This window comes from Eublepharis macularius, chromosome 2 (assembly GCF_028583425.1).
Source record: "Eublepharis macularius isolate TG4126 chromosome 2, MPM_Emac_v1.0, whole genome shotgun sequence".
Classification (NCBI taxonomy): domain Eukaryota; kingdom Metazoa; phylum Chordata; class Lepidosauria; order Squamata; family Eublepharidae; genus Eublepharis; species Eublepharis macularius.
Genome location: NC_072791.1, coordinates 125,818,380 through 125,842,430, shown reverse-complemented (window position 1 = coordinate 125,842,430; position 24,051 = coordinate 125,818,380). Strand labels below are relative to the sequence as shown.

General features: G+C 44.0%; 1 protein-coding gene across 1 annotated transcript in view; it reads right to left on the bottom strand.

Annotated features, from left to right (window-relative positions):
• The window catches only part of INSC (INSC spindle orientation adaptor protein), a 185,131-nt gene that overhangs the window by 75,305 nt on the left and 85,775 nt on the right, over positions 1-24,051 (bottom strand). The window contains exon 7 of the mRNA XM_054969992.1: positions 11,810-11,981. Coding sequence (XP_054825967.1) covers positions 11,810-11,981 — 172 coding nt within the window. The remainder of the gene's footprint in view (positions 1-11,809; positions 11,982-24,051) is intronic.

Genomic DNA, 24,051 nt, shown 5'->3' with positions numbered 1-24,051 from the left:
AGTCATGAATCAGCCTCAAGAAGAAATTATACAAAGGCTCTCTTCTTCCCTCACAACAAAGAAATTTGAAAGTTTGCTAAGCAAAGTAAAGCAAGATTATGGAAATATTTTGGCCAAGATGTGTCAAGGAGAGAAAGAGCAGTAAAACTAAATTCACAAAACAATGAATTAGCACTGCTATCTCAGCAAGCTGATTAGGCCATGGAAGGAGTTCCTGAAGATCATGATTATGGATTTGAACTATCTTCTGGACTGTCCAAAACAAATCAGGCATCTCAAAGAACCAATCAAGCCATCCAAGAACTTAAGAAACAGTGGGAGAAAACTACTGATGTGGGAAAGGGAACTGAATTTCAATATTCTTTACAAGCAGATTTTGAATTCAGAAAAAACAATCTAGGCTTCCATGAAGACACTGTGAAGATCAATGGTGATTTTGACCCAGGAGGCTCACCCCACACGGAGATTCCAAAGATTACAGATGTAAAAGAGATACTGAAGGCACACGTTCCGTTATATGCAATGAGGGTTGATTATCTTGCTGTTTGCCATCAATTTATTTGATATATAATAAGCAAAATATGCTATAAAGTTTTAGAAGAAATTAATTAAAATAGCAATTTATGAGGCCAATAGCTTCCTAGAAGCAAAATATCTGGAATTCCCCCTCAGAGCATATATCCAAAAGTCAGTCTTTGGTAATTTACTAAGATTCAACTTATTTTTCATGGAATGGGAAATTCTTAGTTGCCAGTTTATTTACGTATCTTCTTAAAGTAATTGTCAATTTCCCCTCCATTTCCCCCTAATTGTTATTTTTCTTTTCCTTCTGAAATATTACTTTTTTCTTTACGAAATACCATTTTTCTTAGTAATTTTTTATTATATTGTGTGCAAACTTGTCATCAATTTGCCTCACATATAATAACCAAAATAATATTAAAATAGCAACTTATGATATTAAAAGCTTTCTAGAATGAGCAAATGCTGGAATTAAATACGGGGAATCTTCCCTTTAGATAAATGTAAAATTTAAAAGAATTTTTCTTCTCCCTGTTGGAATATTATTTCTCTTTTTGTGAAATACCATATTTCTTATTACTTTGTGTGCTAATGGATTAATATACTAAATAAATAAGAGCTAATTTTCTTACTGAAGATTAGTTTACTAATAGTAGATAATCTTAGATAAATAACCAAATAAAATGGTTATTTATTTAAAATGGTTATATATATATCTAGGATATCAAAGACAACCAGCCCTGCCTTTAAATCAGAACCAAGCTGCTTCACTAGCCACCACAGGAGGGAAAAAGGTAAAGGTAACTCTTTACACAGGTAAAGAGTAAAGGAAGGTATAGTAAAAATGTCACAAACATGCAATTACTTCAGCAAAATATAAAGAACACAAGAAATAACAACAACAACATTCAATTTATATACCACCCTTCAGGACAACTTAATGCCCACTCAGAATGGTTTATAAAATATGTTATCATTATCCCCACAACAAAACACCCCGTGATGTGGGTGGGGCTGAGAGAGCTCCAGAGAACTGTGACTAGCCCAAAGTCACCCAGCTGGATTCAAGTGGAGGAGTGGGGAATCAAACCCAGTTTCCCCAGATTAGAGTCCCACGCTCTTAACCAGAACTCCACCTAGCAGGAAAGCCTATTTGCTAGTGTACCTGAATTCAATAAAGTGAATATAGGAAAGGGGGGAAAAGAAGGGCACAACTAACCTGTGTATTTTTAAGCAATCTAAAAATACATTTTTAAAAGCAGCATCTCATTCGAGGCCATTTGCTGCATTTAGGAGGGAGAAAATCAGACCGCACTGAAAGAACTATCTCCCCTCATGTCCTTGGGACCAGCCATTACAAGAAGCTACACAGTGTTTTACTTCAGCTCCTAGAATCCTTATTGCCTACAACTCCTGTACTGCACAGGTTCAACTACACTGAGGCATTTTCACATGGCCAAAGCCTCCGGATGAACACACGAAACTCACAGCATGAAGTGTCTTCCTAGAACAATTTCTCACATGATCCCATTTAATTGCATGATTCTGATGTCATCGCGCCATTAAAGGGGATCATGCCAAGAAATTGTGCTGGGAAGATGCTTCATGCCATGAGTTTCACATGATCTTCCGGATGCTTACAGGTATGTGTGAAAATGGCCACAGTCAACCCCTTTTTTGCCCATGTGCTACTTTATGCCACAAAACTCAAGTCAATCAGATAATACACAGAAAGGGCTCTTTAAATTTTAACCCTCCCCCCCCCACTTCAGCTGGTCTGTGGGGACTGATTAAAAATAATACGTCCTTTTTAATTGTTAAGTCAATAAAGAGGTATCAAGAATTAAAAGAGGAGAATTACAGGGGATTTAATATAACTACCAAGGAGAGTTTGAAGGGAGGATATGCAACAGAAGACACAACATCAGGAACACACATGACCATTAACCCCTCTACTACACACACACATAACAATAACCCTGAAGAAGCTGTGTTAGGAGGCACATATGGTGGGAAACTGGCTGGCAAAGCGTTGGCAGGGCAGTGGCGGCGGGGTGGCTTTATGTTCACTTTTTTCTTTTTCTAAGTAATAATATAAAACTGTTATTGAACGGGTAGAGTAGGCCAATGGCTCACAGGGGGCTTGACTTAAGCTTGATGGGGAGAATTTGTTTTTAAGTAATGTTTTGGCAGATGCTGGAGGGGGGAGCTTGCAGTACTATGAGAAAAGTAGATTGTTGGGTGGGTGGGAACTGTAGCTGAAGTTTCATTGCAGTACAGGTTTTCCATTGGATTCAGAAAAAGAAAGACTTGAAATACTATGACTGAAGTCTTCCAGGGCTTTTATCAAGTTCAATTAACTGAAAAGACAACTTGCACCCCACCCAACAGCACTTTTCCTCACAGTGACTGGCTCTCCCTGATGGGGATGGGGGAAACATACCAATGCTACAGTGCTGGATTGGTGCAACTCTTTGGTCAACCTTAGGGTTGCCAGGTCCCCCTGTATTCCCAGTGGGAGGTAGGGCCCCTGGCACCTACCTTTTGGGTGTCTCCTTCATGCACGCATCCCCGGGCGTGTGCAATAACCTCACTTCTGCGAAGTGTCATCATCACGCAGGCCGTGGCCACTCCAGGAGCACTCCCATGCTCCACAGGGACCTGATTCAGGCCCAATTTGGCCTGGATCGGGCCCGAATCAGCCTGGAATGGGCTGCTGCAGCACAAGGGAGCACTCCCACCACTGGCACCAGCCTGATCCAAGTCATTTCGGGCTCAAATTGGGCCAAATTGAGCCCAAAATGGCCTGGATTGTGCCCAAATTGGCCTGGAATGGGCTACTGTGGCACAGGAGAGCACTCTCCCACCTAGTAGTGGCCTGGTCCAGGCAGTTTCAGGCCCAAATTTGCCCAAATCAGGCTCAAAATGCTCCAGATTGGGCCCGAATTGGCCTGGAATGGGCTGCTGCAGTGCAGGGAAGCATGGCCTTATCCAGCAACAGTCCAATCTGGGCCATTTCCGGCCCTAATTGGGTTGAATCAGGCCTGTAATGACCCAGATTAGTCCCAAATCAGCCTGGAACAGGCCAGTGCTATGCAAGGGAGCGCTTCCTCGCCTGGCAGCAGCCCAATCCAGGCCATTTCAGGCCCAAATTGGGCCAAATCATACCCAAAAATGCCCGGATTGGGCCTGAATCAGCCTGGAATGTGTTGCTGCCACACAGGGGAGCACTCCCCCATGCTGCAACGGCCTGATCTGGGCCCGATTAGGGCCATTTCAGGCCCACAGGAGCATGCCACACCACCTGGGAGTGCACCCATGAGGCCCGTTCCTCCCCCATCAGCCAGGCAAGCAGGGGCAGGGGGTGGAAGGTGGGAGCAGGGGGTCTGGACTGGCAACCCTAGTCAACCTGCATCTTACCTCCAGGATACCTCCATTCCAATCAAGTCCAGTACTTTTCCCTATAATTTTTTCAGGCAGCAATTTCCCCTTTTATCTGTATAAAATTATCCTTTGCAATCATGGAGGATTTCCTAGTTTCCATTTTTAAGTTAGCTATGAAGAAGGAGAAGGAGTGCCTAGCAGAAGCAAGTAGAGTCCATACTTTGGGATCTGGCTCAGTTCCTTCCTCCGCTCTGATCTGTGACCTACAGAAACAAAATGTCCAGAAAGACAGTAGAAATCTTTCTGAGCTTAAAATTTTGAAGTGAAATCTAACTCCAACCCAAAGGCCTAATTTACAGCATTGGATTTATTGTCACAGTGGAACTGGTCAGAGAGACCTGCAAAAGGAACCGACTGGCATTTAACTTGATGCCCTCTGCCTCTGAGAACCTGATGTTCTTCAAAAGATCTTAATGTTACTGTGTTTTCAACTAAAAAACAGACCATAATTTTGCACTGGGCCCTCAATCTGTTCTTCTGTCTTGATTTAATAACAGGGCTATTCACACCATACCCAAAATGTGACAGAGTCCATTGGCAGACAATTGTTGACAGCTGCCATCAACTTGGGAACCAGAATGGGAGGAGAGGAGGTTCTTTGTTTTTGTTTATGGGAAGTAGAGGAACAGACCTTCCACTTTTAAAAGAAGCCTTTTTGCTTTTTATCGCTTCCTTGACTTGGGTCATTAAGCATGTAGGCATCCTCTTAGACTTGGCAGTACCTCTCCTAACCTGGGGAATGCATTGTACCTGAGTTTCAATTAGTGTAGTTTTAAATAGCTTCCAAGCATCCTCTAAAGGTTTTACTCTCTTGCATTTCCCTTTCAGCTTCCTTTTAAATATTCCCCTCATTTTTGTAATGTTTCCTCTTTTGAAATCAAATGTAACTGTTTTGGACATTAGGGGTAACTTTCCATTGACAAGAATGCTGAACATAATAGGATTGTGGTCACTGTTTCCAACTGGCACAACATTATTCACACTTTTCAGTTCTTCAGCCCCCCTCAGAACTAAGTTCAAGATTGCTGCCTGTCTGGTTGGTTCTGTGACCAAATATCCTAATGCACAATCATTATGGAGTTCTGGGTCAGGTTCAAGGTTTTGGTCCTGAACTTTAAAGCCCTTAGCAAACTAGGACCAACATACCTGCGGGACCACCTCTTACCCTATGTTCCCCAGAGAGCGCTGCCCTCAGCAGGAAAAAACCTACTGGTGGTCCCTGGCCCCAAGTAAGTTCAACTCTCCTTGACCAGAGCCCGGGTCTTTTCGGCCCTGGCCCCAACCTGGTGGAACTCTGTCTGAAACCACTCAGGCCCAGAAGAATTTATTATCATTCCGCCAGGCTTGTAAGACAGAGATATTCCGCCAGGCTTTTGGTGGTTGAGGCAAATGGGCCTCCTTTTTAGCCTCCCACTGGGGAGAGGGAGTCTCTCCCCCTCTTGGTTCCTGCCAGTGGTTTGTCATCATCTGCCACCCGGGACTCAGGATGATAAAGTGAGGGTTGCGCTATAGTGCTGCTAGAGAAAGTTGTTGTAGTGCTACCAGTCTTGGATGCTGTTTTATATTCTATATAAGGTTATTTTAACTGTGGATATTTATATATTGTATTGTTTTTATGCATGTTAGCCTCTCTGAGCCTGCCTGGCAGGGAGAGTGAATTACAAATCTAATAAATAATGATATCTAAGAATTTCATTTCTACAGTGTGACTTGAGCGCATTTATGCAGTTAATATAAGGGTTGTCAAAGTCACTCATCATATCTGCTTTAGTCACCTCCCTTATTTCCTTCTCCATCTTGAGATCAACTTCAAGAGTTTAATCAGGTAAATGATAGTACACCCCTACTTTTAAGTAATGCCTAGGGCCCAATATTTCCACTCACATTGCTTCTGTTGGGGAGTTCATTCTCCTAATACTTTCTAACTTATCTGATTCTATGCCTTCTTTGATATACAAAGCAATCTCTCCCCCAACATGTCCCTTTCTGTCCTGCCTATCCAGCTTATATCCAGGGATGACCTATCCCACTGATTTTCCCATTCCTCCACATCTATATTGTCATTTAGTACCAAGTGTCCCAGCTCCCCAATCTTGGCTTGGAAGCTTCTATCATTGGCATACAGATACCTGTATGTGGTTTCCTTTCCAACAACCCCCTGCTCCCACAGTCCTTCTGTGTGCACATTTGGCCTTCCTCTGCCATCCTAGTGTCATTCAGAATCCTATTATGTTCCTACCATTATTATCTGATTATCCCTTTGGACTGACTTGTCCAAAATTGAAGGCTTCTCGGCTCCTGTCAGCTTCCCCCCAGGATTAGTTTAAAAGTTGATCGGCCACATTTTTGATATTAAGAGCCAGCAGAGTGGTTCCTTTTTGGTTCAAATGAAGAGCATCTCTTTTGTACAGTTTTGGCATGTCCCAGAAAACTTCCATGTGCCTAACAAATCTAAATCCTTCCTCTCAGCACCACTTTTTCTTACAAGCATTGAGACCCCTAATTTGTGTCCGATTAGCTGGCCCTGCACAAGGAACAAGTAGAAATTCTGAGATTGTTACATTTGAGGTCCTAGCCTTAAACTTTCTGCCTAATAACCTATTTTTTCCCTTCAGAACCACATGACTACATTTTCCAAAGTTGGTGCCAACATGCACCACAAGTGCTGACTCCTCCCCAGTACAGTAAATCTATCTAGACAATCCACAACCTTTGCACAAGGCAGCAATTCACCAGGTGGTCAAAATGCCTGTCACAGACACCCCCACCCCAATATTCCTAGTAATTGAATCACCCACTACCAAAAAGCCACTTCTCCCCAACCCAAAGGGTTATCCTCTGGATAAGAGAATATTGGTCCATCATCTGAGGAAGGGGTTCCTTCTAAGGGATCAAATTCCTCCTCGATGTATTGTCGAAGGCTTTCACGGCCGGAGAACGATGGTTGTTGTGGGTTTTCCGGGCTGTATTGCCGTGGTCTTGGCATTGTAGTTCCTGACGTTTCGCCAGCAGCTGTGGCTGGCATCTTCAGAGGTGTAGCACCAAAAGACAGAGATCTCTCAGTGTCACAGTGTGGAGAAGATGTAGGTCATTTGTATCTACTCAGGAGGGGTGGGGTTGAGCTGAGTCATCCTGTAAGAGTTTCCCAGGGTGTGGAATGCTAATGGCGGGAGGCTTCACTGTATCCTGAGGAGGTTCTTTTGCATATGGATTGGTACTTGATGTGCTAATCTTCTCTGCAGGGCTATTGTCAGGGATAGAATGTTTTGTTAGCCTGGTGTTTTTCAGAACTGGCAACCATGCTCGGTTCATTCTTAAGGTTTCTTCTTTCCTGTTGAAGTTTTGCTTATGCTTGTGAATTTCAATGGCTTCCCTGTGCAGTCTGACAAAGTAGTTGGAAGTGTTGTCCAGTATTTTGGTGTCCTGGAATAAGATACTGTGCCCTGTTTGAGTTAGGCTATGTTCAGCCACTGCTGATTTTTCAGGTTGTCCAAGTCTGCAGTGTCTTTCATGTTCTTTTATTCTTGTCTGGATGCTACGCTTTGTGGTCCCGATGTAAACTTGTCCACAGCTGCAGGGTATACGGTATACTCCTGCAGAGGTTAGGGGGTCTCTACTGTCTTTTGCTGATCGTAGCATCTGTTGTATTTTTCGGGTGGGTCTGAATACTGCTTGAAGGTTATGCTTTTTCATAAGCTTTCCCATCTGATCAGTAATTCCTTTGATATATGGCAAAAACACTTTTCCTGTGGGAGACTGTTTTTCTTTGGTTGTTTGATTCATCCTGGGTTTGATTGCTCTTCGGATTTCATTTCTGGAGTAGCCATTTGCCTGGAGTGCGTGGTTTAGATGATTAATTTCCTCATTGAGAAAGTGCGGCTCACATATCCGTCTTGCACGATCCACTAATGTTTTCATTATGCCTCTTTTCTGTCGGGGGTGGTGATTGGAGTTTTTGTGTAGGTACCGATCAGTGTGAGTTGGTTTCCTGTAGACCTTGTGACCTAACTGAAAGTTTGCTTTGCGGATGACCCAGGTATCCAGGAATGGGAGTTTTCCCTCGATTTCTTTCTCCATGGTGAATTGTATGTTCAGGTGGATGTTGTTGAGATGATTCAAAAACCCCACCAATTCTTCCTCCCCATGGCTCCAAATGATAAATGTATCATCCACAAACCGGAACCATACGCTAGGTTTGTGGGGTGCTGATTCTAGAGCTGTTTTTTCAAAATGTTCCATGTAGAAGTTTGCTATAACTGGGCTGAGTGGGCTCCCCATGGCCACCCCATCCATCTGTTCATAGAATTCGTTGTCCCATTGGAAGTAACTGGTTGTCAGGCAATGGTGGAATAAGGCTGTTACATCCTCTGGGAAAATCTGATTAATAAGTGCAATAGTGTCTTTTACTGGAACCTTGGTAAACAGGGATACAACATCAAAACTGACAAGTATGTCTTGTGGATTGAGTTTCAGAGAACTGATTTTGTTGATGAAATCTGCTGAATCTTTGATGTAAGACGAGGTTTTTCCGATGTGGTCCTGCAGGAGATCTGCCAGATGTCTAGCTAATTCATATGTCGGTGAACCAATGGCACTCACAATGGGTCGGAGTGGGACTGAATCCTTATGTATTTTGGGGAGTCCATATAGTCTAGGTGGCTGTGCTTCAGTCTTGCATAGTTTTCTGTGCGTGTCGGGATGTAGTGAGGAATTCTTGATCAGCGCATTTGTTAGCCTGGTGATTTTGCAAGTGGGATCTCGTTTTAGTTTTTTGTAGGTGGGGGGATCCAGGAGTTCCTTAATCTTCTTTTTGTATTCCTCTGTTTTCATGATCACTGTAGCATTGCCTTTATCAGCTGGTAGAATGATGATGTCTGGATCTGCATTGAGGGTCTTGATGGCATTTTTCTCTTTGCGTGTTATATTGCTGGTGGGAAGCTTTGCCTTTCATAGAATCCTGGCTGTCTCTCCTCTTATTTCCTCAGCTTCCTCTTCAGGTAGATGACGAATGGCAGCTTCTACATTTGCAATGATGTCTTCCACAGTTGACGGTCTGTCAGATTGATGACAATGCGTGCATTGTCGAGCATGGGGCTTGTCTGTCTTTTTTCCTGTAGTTTGTTAAACTTCTGCTTCTGTCTGGATGTGTGGTTGGTAAAAACTTGTTCCATCTTCCTGTAGGTGAGATTATCGATCTTGTCCCAATCCTGACTTCTCATTTTATGGCTGGTGTTGATATGCAAGCAAAATAGCTCCTTGTCTGTGGCAGCAAGTTCTCTGCGGGTAGTGTGGATTCTCTCACGTAAGAGGGCCTGTTCTAGACGGTCATAAATGCGGTTCGCCTGTGTGGTTTTGAAGATTCTTTTGGTTGTGAGAAAAGATGGAATAGTTCTTGTGTCCCTGCAGCGTAGAAGAAAGGTTAAAGAACAGAGTAGATGTGCTTTCTTGTTCCGAAGTGTTTCCAATCTCCGGGTCTGTTGGAATGTTTCCTCCCCGTAGAGGTGTTCGATGTATTGTCGAAGGCTTTCACGGCCGGAGAACGATGGTTGTTGTGGGTTTTCCGGGCTGTATTGCCGTGGTCTTGGCATTGTAGTTCCTGACGTTTCGCCAGCAGCTGTGGCTGGCATCTTCAGAGGTGTAGCACCAAAATGTGAGCCGCACTTTCTCAATGAGGAAATTAATCATCTAAACCACGCACTCCAGGCAAATGGCTACTCCAGAAATGAAATCCGAAGAGCAATCAAACCCAGGATGAATCAAACAACCAAAGAAAAACAGTCTCCCACAGGAAAAGTGTTTTTGCCATATATCAAAGGAATTACTGATCAGATGGGAAAGCTTATGAAAAAGCATAACCTTCAAGCAGTATTCAGACCCACCCGAAAAATACAACAGATGCTACGATCAGCAAAAGACAGTAGAGACCCCCTAACCTCTGCAGGAGTATACCGTATACCCTGCAGCTGTGGACAAGTTTACATCGGGACCACAAAGCGTAGCATCCAGACAAGAATAAAAGAACATGAAAGACACTGCAGACTTGGACAACCTGAAAAATCAGCAGTGGCTGAATATAGCCTAACTCAAACAGGGCACAGTATCTTATTCCAGGACACCAAAATACTGGACAACACTTCCAACTACTTTGTCAGACTGCACAGGGAAGCCATTGAAATTCACAAGCATAAGCAAAACTTCAACAGGAAAGAAGAAACCTTAAGAATGAACCGAGCATGGTTGCCAGTTCTGAAAAACACCAGGCTAACAAAACATTCTATCCCTGACAATAGCCCTGCAGAGAAGATTAGCACATCAAGTACCAATCCATATGCAAAAGAACCTCCTCAGGATACAGTGAAGCCTCCCGCCATTAGCATTCCACACCCTGGGAAACTCTTACAGGATGACTCAGCTCAACCCCACCCCTCCTGAGTAGATACAAATGACCTACATCTTCTCCACACTGTGACACTGAGAGATCTCTGTCTTTTGGTGCTACACCTCTGAAGATGCCAGCCACAGCTGCTGGCGAAACGTCAGGAACTACAATGCCAAGACCACGGCAATACAGCCCGGAAAACCCACAACAACCATCAAATTCCTCCTCCTCAGCCTAATGTCCTCCAGCCTCAAGACTCTCAATTTCCAAAACAGCAGAATAGCTGTGAGCACAGGAGGGGGACTGTTCCAGTAGGCCCCTAAAGATCTCACCCACAGGCCTCTCTCTCTCTCCCTCAACTTTCTCCAGGTCGACAAACCCTTGCCTCAAGGAAATGAACCTGTTCTCTGAGAGCCAAGAGAGCCATGTATTGAGCACACACAGACACTTTCTGCTCAGTGAGCAGATAATCATCCATGCGGCATTCTCTGCAATACACTGGATAGCCCCCACTCCCCTACTGGCTTTCTACCTGCCTAACTGGTTTGGTTGTTTAAAGGTGTTTTAGGGTAGAAATAGGGTTTTTATCTATTACCTGTGCAGATGTTCATAGCAGGAAAGATACTGCAGCACATGACCCTCCTGTTGATGTGGAGCTTGTATGGCCTTTCTCAGGGAACTCAGACTAGAGGGGTTGTCTTCTGCTTCCCTGCAAACTCCCTCACTTAACTCCCAAGCTCAATTCCCCTGTTGGAATACCTGTTTGAAGCACTGGAAGCAAGCCCCAGGGATGCAAGCCACCAGGAAACCTATGTGCTTCTTACATAGTCAGACCTCTGCAAAATAACCTCTTACAGAGTCAGAACCCACACAATGGTGGCTGCAGAAAAAATGGCTGTCACTTCAACAAGTATAATAGGGTATTTGGCTTTATCAACCTCTATAGGACTTCTTCGTCACCCTGGGAATGATGTAATTCCTGCCATGATAAGGAAGTGAAGGGTCCCACATGCTGGGAATTATGTCATTACTGGCATGACAAGGAAGTGCTCTGGAGCATGCAGGAGCACACTGTGCAGAGGAGGTGAGCCCTCCCAGTGCACACCCCCACCAAAACCCCTCCATCCCCCAGTTTCAAGCCCAGGGGACTTGGCATCTCTATCTGTAACAATTGTTGGAGGAGATATGAACAGGCATAAGATTACTGTACTATAATAAGAGAATACTAGTTGCTTTGTTTATACTTCTAATCATCAACCTATGATTCAAATTATGCAATATGTCCAATGAGTAATAAAATAGAGAAGCATGCCACTTTGAGCCTTGTTGAATAGCGGAAAGAGTGGAATGTAAATATTTTAATAAAAAATCAAAATCAAAATGCATGCAGAAGATGCCTCTTCCCTTATTAGCATTTAGAGTAAACATGTAGTTTGTATAGGAAAAGAATGAAAATATACATACTGAGAAGCGCTGTGACTATTTCCTCCATATTTTCAAGAAAGCTACTGAGATGCTCAGTAACAGAGAGCTGAGGAGATGTAATCTGTGCTATTACAGCTGCTGCTTCTGCATGGGTAGCTTGGGAGTGAGTGTTGTCTGTAAGGATGTCAGCTAAGCATAATATTCCATCAACCTAGGAGGAAAAGGATAACTTGAACTATCAAGGGCATATTTTAAGTATCAAACTACTCTGGAAAAAAGGCATTTTTAATATAAAGAATAATAAATACAAAAGAAAGAGTCTAATGTAAAGAGTAAGTGGTGAAGAGTTAAAAAATTATAAATGACAATGTATGAATTAAAGGCAGTACAAGCTACTTTGGTCAATATCATCTTTGTCAAATTTTAGCATGCCATATGACCAAAGAATGGTACACTCCTTTTATTTGGGATAGTTGTTCTCGTCCACTGAGCATGCAGCTTTGGAAGGGATGCACACGAAGCAGTGAGGGAGGATGGGGACACCCATCTAGCCAGCCAGATCAGCTGAATCAACCCTGGAGATCAATGGGGTGACATGTGTCGCAGCCAGATTGCCCTCACATTAGCATGTCATGTGACCTCAACACACAGCATGTTTTACCGCACAAGCTTCATGCCCTGCGACCACAATTAGTCAAGTAGTAGAGGATGCCAATGCTTAATTTATTAATTTAAAACACTTACATGCTAGTCTGATGTAAAACAAAATCCTAAACATTTACAATAGTAATGACAACTGTGTGCTTATCTGCTGCCCTTCTGGGCATAATAGTGCCCCACTCAGAGTGGCGAACAAAATCAATACAGCTGGGGCTGAGAGGAGTGGCTTACCCAAGGTGAGCTCATGGCAGTTGTGGGAGTCAATCCAGCAGAGTGCTGTTTTGCCACCCAACCACTTAACCACTGTGCTACAGTTTAGACATCACAACAAAAGGTGATAGCATCCATTGATATTCACTCACTTAGCTTAATGCCCTTAACTTTAACAGCTCAAATCCAGCAACGCTAAGGACATCTTGCAGCCCTTCTAAGACATAGGCAAAGCTTAGCAACCTATACCTTTATAACCTTGAGACCACTACTGAAAATTCCATGCTCCAAGCATACATAGTTATCAGCTTCTTCACTGACTGATATAAAATAAGGCATGATTTAATAAACATAAGTAATATGTGGACAGCCTTGACCTGGATAGCCCAGGCAAACTCAATCTAGTTAGATCTTAGAAGCTAAGCAGATTTGACCTTGATTACTAATTGGATAGGAGGCCTGCAAAGAAGTTGCTATGCAGAAGCAGGCAACAGCAAGCCACTTCGGTTATTCTCTTGCCCTGAAAACCCCAACAGGAGTCACCATAAGTCAGCTATAACTTGACGGCACTTACCATCACCAATATGTGGGTGACTAACTGTGATGGATGTGACTAGTTCCAGCTCCACCTCTCCCAGGATACAGCCAATGAAAACTGGCAAAATGCTGGGGTTTAGGATAGCTGAAAGATCTGTTAAGGTAGTTAGTGAAAGAGAGAAAAGGTTTTGGAGCTGGTGAGGAATTGCAGTAGGTAATAGCTGGCTGTTGACATTTGTTAATATATCTACTATAGCCATCCACTGTTAGAAGAGTGTGGGGTTATATATGGACCTCTTAACTAGACATGGGCACGAACAGCAGTACAAACGGAAAAAACCCACAAACAGCCCAATCATCTGTTCGCAAACGGGCCATTCGTGAGTCCACATTCCAAATGAACAGGTGGTCGTCGCAAGCCTCGTTCATTGTGTTTGGATGCTCTTCGAGAAGCTAGACACTCAGGCGCCTTCAATCAACTCCCCTGGCAATGGCAAGGACTGAACTCTGTCTGAAATCCTTCTGGCTTTCCTTCTGGCTTCAACCCTTCAGCTTCCAGCAGACAGTCCAGTTTTTGCCACTCAGAAGAGAAATAGACAGCAAGGGGGGACCCATGGATCATAACTTTCCTGGGCTGCAATCTCTCTGAAAATTGGGTGGTCTTCAGAGGACAGTGACGACTATGTCCCCTGCAAACTTGGTGGGTATGGGACATTGGGAAGGTCTGTTTTGTAACCCCTCAAAGTAGCTTCCAACAGGCAGTACAGTTTTTGCCACTGTGAAGAGAAAATGACAGCAAAGGGGGCAGCGCCGGCTCTCCCGGTGCAAGAGGGACAGAGAGAATCTCTCCATCCCACTGGCACCGTGAAGGAGCAGCCTCGCAGTGCCGGCTGTGCCTGCTGTCAGAGGGGCGAGGCGAGCCTCCTCATCCCTCTGACAGTGGGCAGAAGTGGCCCTGCTGTGGCGCCGGCTCTGCCCGCTGTCAGAGGGAAGAGGGGAGTCTCTCCTTGTCCCTCTGACAGCAGGCAGAAGTGGCCCTGCGGCGGCACCAGCTCTGCCCGCTATCAGAGGGACGAGGTGAGCCTCCTCATCCCTCTGACAGCAAGCAGAAGCAGCCCATGGTGCTGGCTCTGCTTGCTGTCAGAGGGACGGAGAGATTCTCTCCGTCCCTCTCGCACCAGGCGGCAGCAGCCCGGGGGCACTGGGGTGGGGCAGGGAGGTGGGGGTTGTGGGGTGTTTAAAGGGCCCTGCCCCTTGCATGTGGCAGGAAAGGACCCTTTAAACTATCAGCTGGCAGGTGGCAAGGGGGAATCCTCCTGCCACCTGCCAGCTGATAGTTTAAAGGGATCTTTAAAGGGCCACAAACACAAACACCAAACATGTTCATTAAGGGGACATGTTCGGTTCTATTCATTGTTCATTGTTCGTGGATGGTAATGAAGAACAAACAAGGTGTTCGGAATTTTTTCCCCATTCGTGCCCATGTCTACTCTTAACACACACAACTAATTAACTTCTGTGTTATACATCATGTAAATAAAAGTTATTCTTGTTTCTTTTTTCACCCTGGCCAGCTTGAAGTTTTTGGCTGAGGAGAAATAAACACACACAAACATCAAGCATTCTGGTCATGACAAATGGGCCTGATTTATAAAAGGTAGTATAAAGGAAGCAAACACTGAGTTTCCTTTGCCCAGAAGCTTTGGGCCATAGCTGGCTGAGGGGTAGTAAATGTAAGGAGCTGACTGCCTGTCTGGTGGAGCCTCTGAGAAGAGGAGCGAGAGGACCTGGTGTGAATTTGTGTCAGGACCGAGAGGAGTTAGCCGTGTTAGTCTACAGTAGCAAAATAGCAGAGAGTCCAGTAGCACCTATAAGACTAACCAACTTTATTGTAGCATAAGCTTTCAAGAGCCACAGCTCTCTTTGGCAGATGCATGACAAAGAGAGCTGTGGCTCTCAAAAGCTTATACTACAATAAAGATTAGTCTTAAAGGTGCTACTGGACTCTTTGCTAATTTGTGTCCAGGATCTCTGCTCAATAAACAGAGGTTAGGCAGGATACATTTGTGACTACCCTTCTGCCTGTGAAGACTTAGATCTTGTGATTATGATGAATGGCAGTGTGTAAGGGTGGGGAGTCACACTAGCCAACCTAAAACCCACTTTTTCCTTTGAAACTAAGATAACACAGACAAATCATTTCAACAAAACACCATGGTGCTACCAGCTGACTTAAAGGTTCAACAGAGAGGCAGAGATCACATCTAGGAGACAATGACAGAGACAACCCAAAGTCTAACAAGTCTGCTTGTACACAATAGACCAGTTAGCAACATAACCTGTGAATGGTTCCACTATACCTTTAAGTTGGTCCCTGAATCCACACTTGACCTGGAATAGCCCCTTCCCCCTCCTTTTTCTGCTGGAATTAAGCCTATAGGGTGACTGGACATTACTTTTCAAATAATCTATAAAAGGAGTCCCCAAGCCTGTTCCTGACCATTGATAAAGGAGCAAGAAGGGAATTAAATCCCAGTATTAATTGCACTTGCAAGAATGAATTTTAAATTGCTAGGGAATGGCTCTGATTAGCTCCACACAGAGCACATTACAGCAGTCAAACTGAAGAATCAGCAATGGTTAATATTCCCACACTTTGTCCTTCACAGGAAGTACTTGCTCTTGTTTCAGAAGCACTTTTCTTCCAGACCAGATAAGTTCTAATATCAAAATATGGTCAGGAGAAAAATGCCCCATTGGAGTAAGACATGGTGGAGCAACTGTGATGTAGTGGTTGGACTAGGCTCTGAAAGACCCGGGTTCAAATCCCCACTCTGCCATGGATGCTTGAGGGGTGACCTTGGGTCAGGTCACATACTCTCAGCCTAACCTACCTCACAAGGCTGTTGTGATGGAGAAGAGGAGAGTTGTTTTAGGTCCCTATGGTGAGAAAAGTGGTTTAAATGAAGTAAATAAATAATAATATAGTAAAGGGACAGGTTTAGAGCCCTGCCTGTCTTCCAGATAGCATAAACAAAGCATTTGCCTCTGTGGTCAGTCAACCTTTACTAGGGATACAAAATCTGTGCCTCTGTCTCTATCCTGTATCCCAATCCCCCTACAAGTGACATTTTGCCTCTGCTTTGCAAGTACAGACACAAAGAAAGATTAAGGTCACACAAGTGGGTCCATTTTTATATAAAATCAGAAATTCCTCTCAGAGCAATTGTTATGGTGTAATGATAGACAAAAAGAGGAAACACTACAGAGAAATGCCAGTTGAACAATTCTGGTCATTTGGAACATCTACAAAATGATGTCCCTTTCAGACAAATTTCTACTGAGTCACTCTCTCCTTTTGTTACCTCTTTCACTGCTCACTAAAAATGAAGGTAGGCAGAAGAATGCCAGGGGGAAAGTCCGATCTAAACATCTTCCATTATTACCAGAAAGTACTGCATTGGGATTAGTTACATTAACTCTATGAAAGAATAGGTATGATCAGAATTTGATTTATTATGGGAATGTACATCCATTCTTGGCTGGGGCTCAAATCTTCTGCAAGCACTACCTCCTGATCTGGAAGCCCACATATTCTTGATATGTGTAGAATGTGAAAATCATATTTGCTGAATGGTGAGGGAAATTTACTTTATTTCATGGGTTAGATCCAGCAGAAAATTTCTGGTGACAGAAGGGGGTAATTTTTGCCAATTTTCTCCTCTGCTGCAGACCTGATTCCCACATCATTTCTGGGACAGGGGTAGCTTCCCCCCAGGAACACCATTAGGGGAGCATTTCACTTTGTAGTGGGAAGTGAAGGACTGCCACTCCAGATGCAAATCCCTTCCATCAACAGATTTTTGACACGCTGCAAGCCCTTAGGTTCCAAGGTTAAGACCTGGTAGTACAAACATAGTAGGAATTAATTCAGATACAAATTATTGAGAGAGGTCATATTAAATCATGATCTATGTGCTTGTGCCTGCAGTAACACCTGTCACCCCACAGTAGTCCTGTGACAGAACGTCTCAGTATGATCGGCATTGTTCATCAAAGCATATTCAGCACCATACATTCCAAGTGTCCTCCTCAATTTTTAGCATACTGTTATTCATTCCTTAAATTGTTTGTTTAAAGCTTTTGTTGTTCTCATTTAAGTTATTTATTAATGTGCAGTGCCAAGTTATCTTAATTAAACATTCCCAATTGGCCATACATTAAGGTGTTTGGTTTGACTTGTCACTTAGAACATTCTATGAGAAGGGCTCATTGAAAAAATGCTATTATCTTTCAGATTGTTGTGCTTAGAACAACAAGGATAAATTTATCACTGGACTATTTATTGCACAGAATACAAATAATGTTCAGCATTTGATGTTCAGAAATGACAAAGAAGCAATGTTTCCAGCATTCATTTTGTCATCAACAAGCTTTCAACATGCATCTACTTAACACAAGGTATTTTTTTCTAGTTGTGGTGACACACGAGGTCAAAGCCAGCTATTTGCATAAGTCGTTTTTTTTCAAGGTATATTAAAATACTCCCATGTTATATATATTATGTCCTTAAGAGGGATTGTTGTCTAATAATATGCTACCCGTATTGAACATTGTTGTCTAATATGTGCACTAGATACTACAATAATCAAAAAACCCAGTTTTATCACCTTGGAGCTTTGTAGTATCAAAGTGTATTTGAACTTTAAAACAGATGCTAAACAGCAGATCAATGACATCAGTGAACAGATTGTAACACAGACAGATGATAGAATCCTGTAGCCTGATGGGGGGAAGCGGCTGGCAGACTGAGTCCAGGAGACAATCAGTGCCTCCTTGGGAGAGAAAGTGGTTGCCCGTTCCTTGAAGCGAGCAGTGATGCATCTACTCCGAAAGAAACCTACTGTGGACCCAGGAGAGCTGAAAAACAGCCACTCACTCTCAAATTGAACAAGGTGATAGAATGAATCATGAATGAAGCAAATTGTCTGGATCCATTCCAATCCAGTTTCAGGCCGGGTTATGGACTGAAATGGCCTTGGTCACACTGGTGGATGACCTGATTGGGTGTAGAGGAAGAGTGCAACCCTATCAATTCTCCTGAACATCTCAGTGGCTTTTGATACCATTCATCTGGATTTCCTTTCAGGGTTGGGAGTGAGAGGCACAGTTTTGCTGTGGCCTACCTTAAAGGTAGGTTTCAGAGTGTGGGGCTGGGAGACTGCTGCTGGGAGAGAGATCATCCAAGATTTTGGCTGAGTTGCCACCAATAAGTGGATGACACTCAGCTCTATATTTCAGCACATTAGAGGGACCCCATGGAAACCATGAAGAGATGATTAGAGAGAGTTTTGGGATGGATGGAGGATAACAAGCTAAAACTTAATCCTGACAACATGGCAGTGCTTCTTGTGATGGGGGTGGGGAGGTTGACCCAAGAAATGGATGGGATTGCACTCTCCCTAAAGGAGCTTGGGGTGGTGCTGGACGTGAACCCTCCTGTTGGATAACCCTCCTGTTGGCAGCAGTAGCCAGGGGCACCTTTCACCAGCTTCAACTGGAGAGCCAACCCAACAGAAGCACTTTCGGTGAGAATTAACACACAATTCCCATAATGCGATCAACACAAAAATATTTTGTTCAAAATTTTTTTAAAATGCTCAGTGCAAAGTGTACCTTACACATAAATAACAATTACAATATCAAAACCCATACAATAAAGCAGAGTCAACAACGTTCCTTTTAAGTAGTCCCAACGGGCTTCTGAAGTCCTTCATTTGCATGCATTCCAGCTAGAAAAGCCCGAGACTCACTAGAAGTCAGAAAAAGTCCCGACCTCTGATGCAGTAGAACGAGGGAACCCAACGTGCTTTGAAGAGGATTCCAGGTAAATTATTGCAGGTAAGTGTGGTATGAAGACCACTGGAAACCGACTATAGGCGTTCTTTCCTTGTTGAAAGCAGGTGGAAGTCTCGGGGGGGGGACCCCAAAGGGGCTCCCCCGGCCCTACAAGCTGCCGGCTTGTTTGTTTAGCTTGTTTCATGATGCAACCACTTCATCAGGGGCTGCTCTCATTCCACCAAAACATTCACAAAATTCTATAAAATGCCCACAAAACATTCATGTGCTAGAATTCAACGCACTGCAGGAATGGTCAACTGGAGAGCCAGCTGTAGCCCTTCCTGGGCAGGAAAGATTTTGCTTCTGTGATGGATGCCCTGGTAACATCCAGATTAGATTACTTCAGTAAACTCTATGTAGGGCTGCCCTTGAAGATTGTTCAGAAGCTATAGTTGGTAAACAGTGCTGTGGCCAGAATATTGACTAGAGTGGGTCATAGGGACCATATCACTCCAGTCTTCTTCTAACTACATTGGTTCCAATTTGCTTCCAGGCCCAATTCAAGGTGCTGGTATTGACTCTTAAAGCCCTTTATGGCTTAGGGCTAGCCTCTTCCCATATGACCACCTCTTCCCATATGAACATACAGTCCCTTGCACCAGTCACCTCTCAGGATGCTATAGAGGTTAGATAGGCTGCAAGCATCCTTGCCAAATACTGGTCATCTTCAGAAGATCACATCTATCAGCTCCCATCTGTAGTGGAATAGTTCATTCATTGAACCTGCTGCTCCGAGTAAAAATTGCCCCCAGCATCACTAAGATATCTCCCACATTTGATATGCTACCAGCCACTGAGAAGGCATGCAGCAAGTGGTATTAGAAAGTCCAAGCAAGAAGCTAGACTGCCTAGAGGAATTACTCTACATATTGTCTAGGGACACACAGAAGGCATGCAAAGGAAGTAAGTGCCAAAGGAAGGGCGGATTCCTGGCCAGAGTATGGCACCCTCAAGGAGTAAAAATTGGCCCAGATATCAAGTATTTAAAGGTCTTGGTTTATTTCTAGCTGCTGTTAGATGAAGTCAGCTGTCTTAAAAGTAGTTGTGGCCCTGCAGTCTGAATCCAACTAATCCTAACCCTGTATTTCCTGACATCTGCCTCCACCCCTTGCTCATCACTGTCTTTTATACAATATTTACAGTCATCCAGCTTTCTCTGCCTGTATTCCTCAACAGACTTTGTCCTTCTCCCAAGGTCCCAGACAGTGAACTTTTTGATCTGAGCTACTGATTTGAGAAGGAGGCCCGTTTCAAGCATAGTTACCACAGTTAAGAATAATCCATTTTGCATCCAACTGCAATCAGCCTTAACACTGCAACAGCAACTGCTTCTGTTGAGCCCATGGGAAAAGTAACCCCTATGCAGTAGGGTGAACTCAGTTTTGGAACTCATAAGAAGTATTGGCACAGGATCTGGAAAGAGTGTCAGTACAGTGCATTGTCAAAGGACTAGGGAAGCCAATCTCCCAATCTGGGGTGAAAGGAGAACAATTGGACATAGACCACGTAGATTAAGGGGGGGGGGCTTTCTTCATTTTGCTCACTTCTTTTCCTGGTCTCCTTACAGTTGTTTTGCAGCTGGTTTCTGATGCATACTACCTTCTGCAAATCTAGATGGCTCTAGACCATTCCCAGACATTTTTGTTTCATTTTTCTAACATCCAAGAAGGTTGTTATCCAGTCAGACCTGAGTTTTCAGTCATTCATCTAGACAAAAGTACTGTGTTGCACAGAACAGAACAAATGCTGTGATTCAATCCCATACATGTTTGTCACAAATGATATATATGTTTTGTCACACTTGGGCTCAATGGTGCTTTGGGGGCATTCCCCCTTCTACCCACCCTCATTATCAGCTGACATGAACCCTTTACATATTCTCTTTCACCATCTAAAGAGTGCTGTCCATTTAATCTGAGCCTGTAGTCCCTTCCTAGGTTTGGAGCCTGCATGCTGACCCCACCTCAACTAGGGAGCAGCTTTGTCTAGTGTTGCTCCCCATTTTTTAGTCCTCTTTTCTCCCAGTCCTCGCCTTTCCCTTTCTTGACATCTGTCTCTGCTCCACTCACCAATAAACTGCCTACAAGCACGTCTTCCCTTGGCTACTTCCTTTCCTTAACAATCTTTCCTCCCTTCTCCCAGCTGTTACCACCTTTTTATCAGGTTTCAGCCTGCAAAAGAGGAAACTGCCCCACCTACTGAGGCCCCCACCCCGGCTGCTTTTAAAAACACCCAGGCCAGTGGCAGCACAGGGCTCATATGTGGTTTGTTTCCCCCACAAAGATGTGGCCAACTGACTTGGAAAAAAAAGGGCTGTCACCTGGCAGGGAGGTCATACAATTTCAAATCCTTACAAGCCTGCTCCAGGTATTACTTATGGTCTTTCTGTTTTATAAAACATCAGGAATTTGCCTTATTATAAGATTACATCTCTTGGTTAGCAATTGCAGTTTACTGATCAGAGTGATACCAAAAGAAAAAGAATTAAATGGTCTGCCTTAGCCAGTTAGCAGTGTCTCCATTCAGAGGATAAGTTTGCTGACATACTGTATTTGGAAACAGAGATAGAGTTAGTAGTAAGAACTGCTCTGTATTGGTGACCAAGAAGAAAATTATATTAACTGTCCAAAACAGGACACTGTCTTTCCCCCCCTTTTGCAGTGATGTAATATACACTGAGGTGTACTTTCATACTATTTTGGCCTAATTCAGAAGTAGTGGGGGGGACTCCACCAGGCTACACCATTTATAAATGTCCAACAATAAATTTTAAAAGGACAGGAGAACAATCTAATAAAAGCACTTTAACATCCAAAAAGAAATTGCTGTTCAAAGCATTTATATAATTAGCTTTCACACTGAAAGGAACTTTGGACTGCTGCCCTGCTTTCTGTTTAATTCTGGGGAAGTAATCAGCTAAAATGACAAATGTGTCAATGCCTTGGCAATACAAGAGAATGGGTCAGCTGGATAATGCAAACAAAAGAATTCTATGAATGCAACAAAATGCTACAGAGACTGTATTTGAGGAATATTATACGAGAAAAGTTTGATTCTAACATTCAGTAATGAAGATTAGAAAACACAAAGAGCTTCCATTGAAGTATCTTCCCTGGTAAACTAATCAGAGTCTCTCCACACAAGACATTTATACAGGGACACTCAAGTGAAAGATCTTACACTTGTTCTCTCATTGTGGATACACATGCACTGCTAGGAGAAAGAGGACACTTGAATAAAAGACCACGCAGACAGTAAGTCACTTGAGTGTCCCCATGTAAGATGTCTTGTATAAAGAGACTCTACATAACTATAACTGAAGATGCAATGATACATCCCTATAGAATAATAGGCTGCCTGTAGTAAAGGCTCAAAGATGCTCAACATGAAATTTGGCAACAACCATTGAGGTAATCCAATGAGGAACTACGCTTGCATCTGATCACAGGAGTCAAGCAACGTAAGCATCGTGGAAATTGTATTCATGTTGAATTTTACAGCATGCCTAATTGAACTAGGACTCGGGAGTAGACATAGGCACGAATGGGGAAAAAAACCCAAACACCCTGTTCAACGTTTGATGCCATCCATGAACAATGAACAATGAACATGGATGAACATGAACTGTTCCCGGACATGTTTGTTGTTCATTTTTCGTGGGGACCAGAACCCCCCCAAACTCCCCACTTAGCCCCCCCTCCCCTCAAACCCACTTACCTGGCCCTTTAAAGATCCCTTTAAACTATCAGCTGGCAGGCTGCAGGGGGAGAATTCCCCCTGCCGACTGCCAGCTGATAGTTTAAAGGGCCCGGAGAGCAGTTGCACAGCCAGGCTGCCTGCCCTGTGTGAGAGAGGTGGGGAGATTCTCCCCGTCTCTCTCACACCTGGGAGAATCTTCCCAATGTCTAATACCCACCAAATTTTCAGGGGATATAGTCCCCACTGTCCTCTGAAGACCCCCCCCCCAGTTTCAGAGAGATTGCACCCCAGGAAAGGCATGATCCATGGCTCTCCCCCTTTAGTCCCCACTGTCCTCTGAAGACTCCCCCAGTTTCAGAGAGATTGCACCCTGAGAAAGGCATGATCCATGGGTCCTTCCCTTTGTTGTCATTTTCTGTTCACAGTGGCAAAAACGGAATTGCCTGTTGGAAGGCAGCTACTTTGAGGGGTTACAAACTGACCTTCCCAATGTCCAATACCCATCAAATTTGCAGGGGACATAGTCGTCTCTGTCCTCTGAAGACCCCCCAAGTTTCAGAGAGATTGCACCCCAAGAAAGGCATGATCCATGGGTCCTTCCCTTTGTTGTCATTTTCTCTTCACAGTGGCAAAAACGGGACTCTCTGCTGGAAGTACTTTGACGGGTTAAAGCCAGAAGGAAAGCCAGAAGGAGTTCAGACAGAGTTCAGTCCCGCCCTCTCTGGTTGCCAAGGAGATTGATTGCAGCAGGCTCCAGACTGTCTGGCTTGCTGCCTGCAACAAACAAGGCTTTTAACGACCACCTGTTCGTTTAGGATGGGGCCTCCCGAACAGCTTGCTCACAAACAGCAGATTGGGCTGTTTGTGGGGTTTTTTTTGTTCGTAATGCTGTTCGTGCCCATGTCTACTCGGAAGACTCAAGCTCCAATCCCTGTGTCCAGGGTCAGGCTCTAGTCTTCACCCCCACACTCACCAGCTCCTCTGGCTGTCTAACTGGCTGGCCCCAGCCCCTCCGATGCCTGCAGAAGCTGCCGCTCCCCCAGGCGGCAGATCCTGACATCCCACTCTGCCATGAAGCTCATTTGATGAACTAGGACATTTTTCCTCTCTCTCAGCCTGTGCTAAGATCCTCAGAGGAAAAGCAAGATAATAGATGTGATAGAAAATGGATAGTGGTCAAAGCAGTAAAAGCTCTACAAACAATAGCTTTTGGGAGCCATAGGTTCTATATCTAGCATAACACAATCTAAAATGACTGATGACGGGGGCTCTTG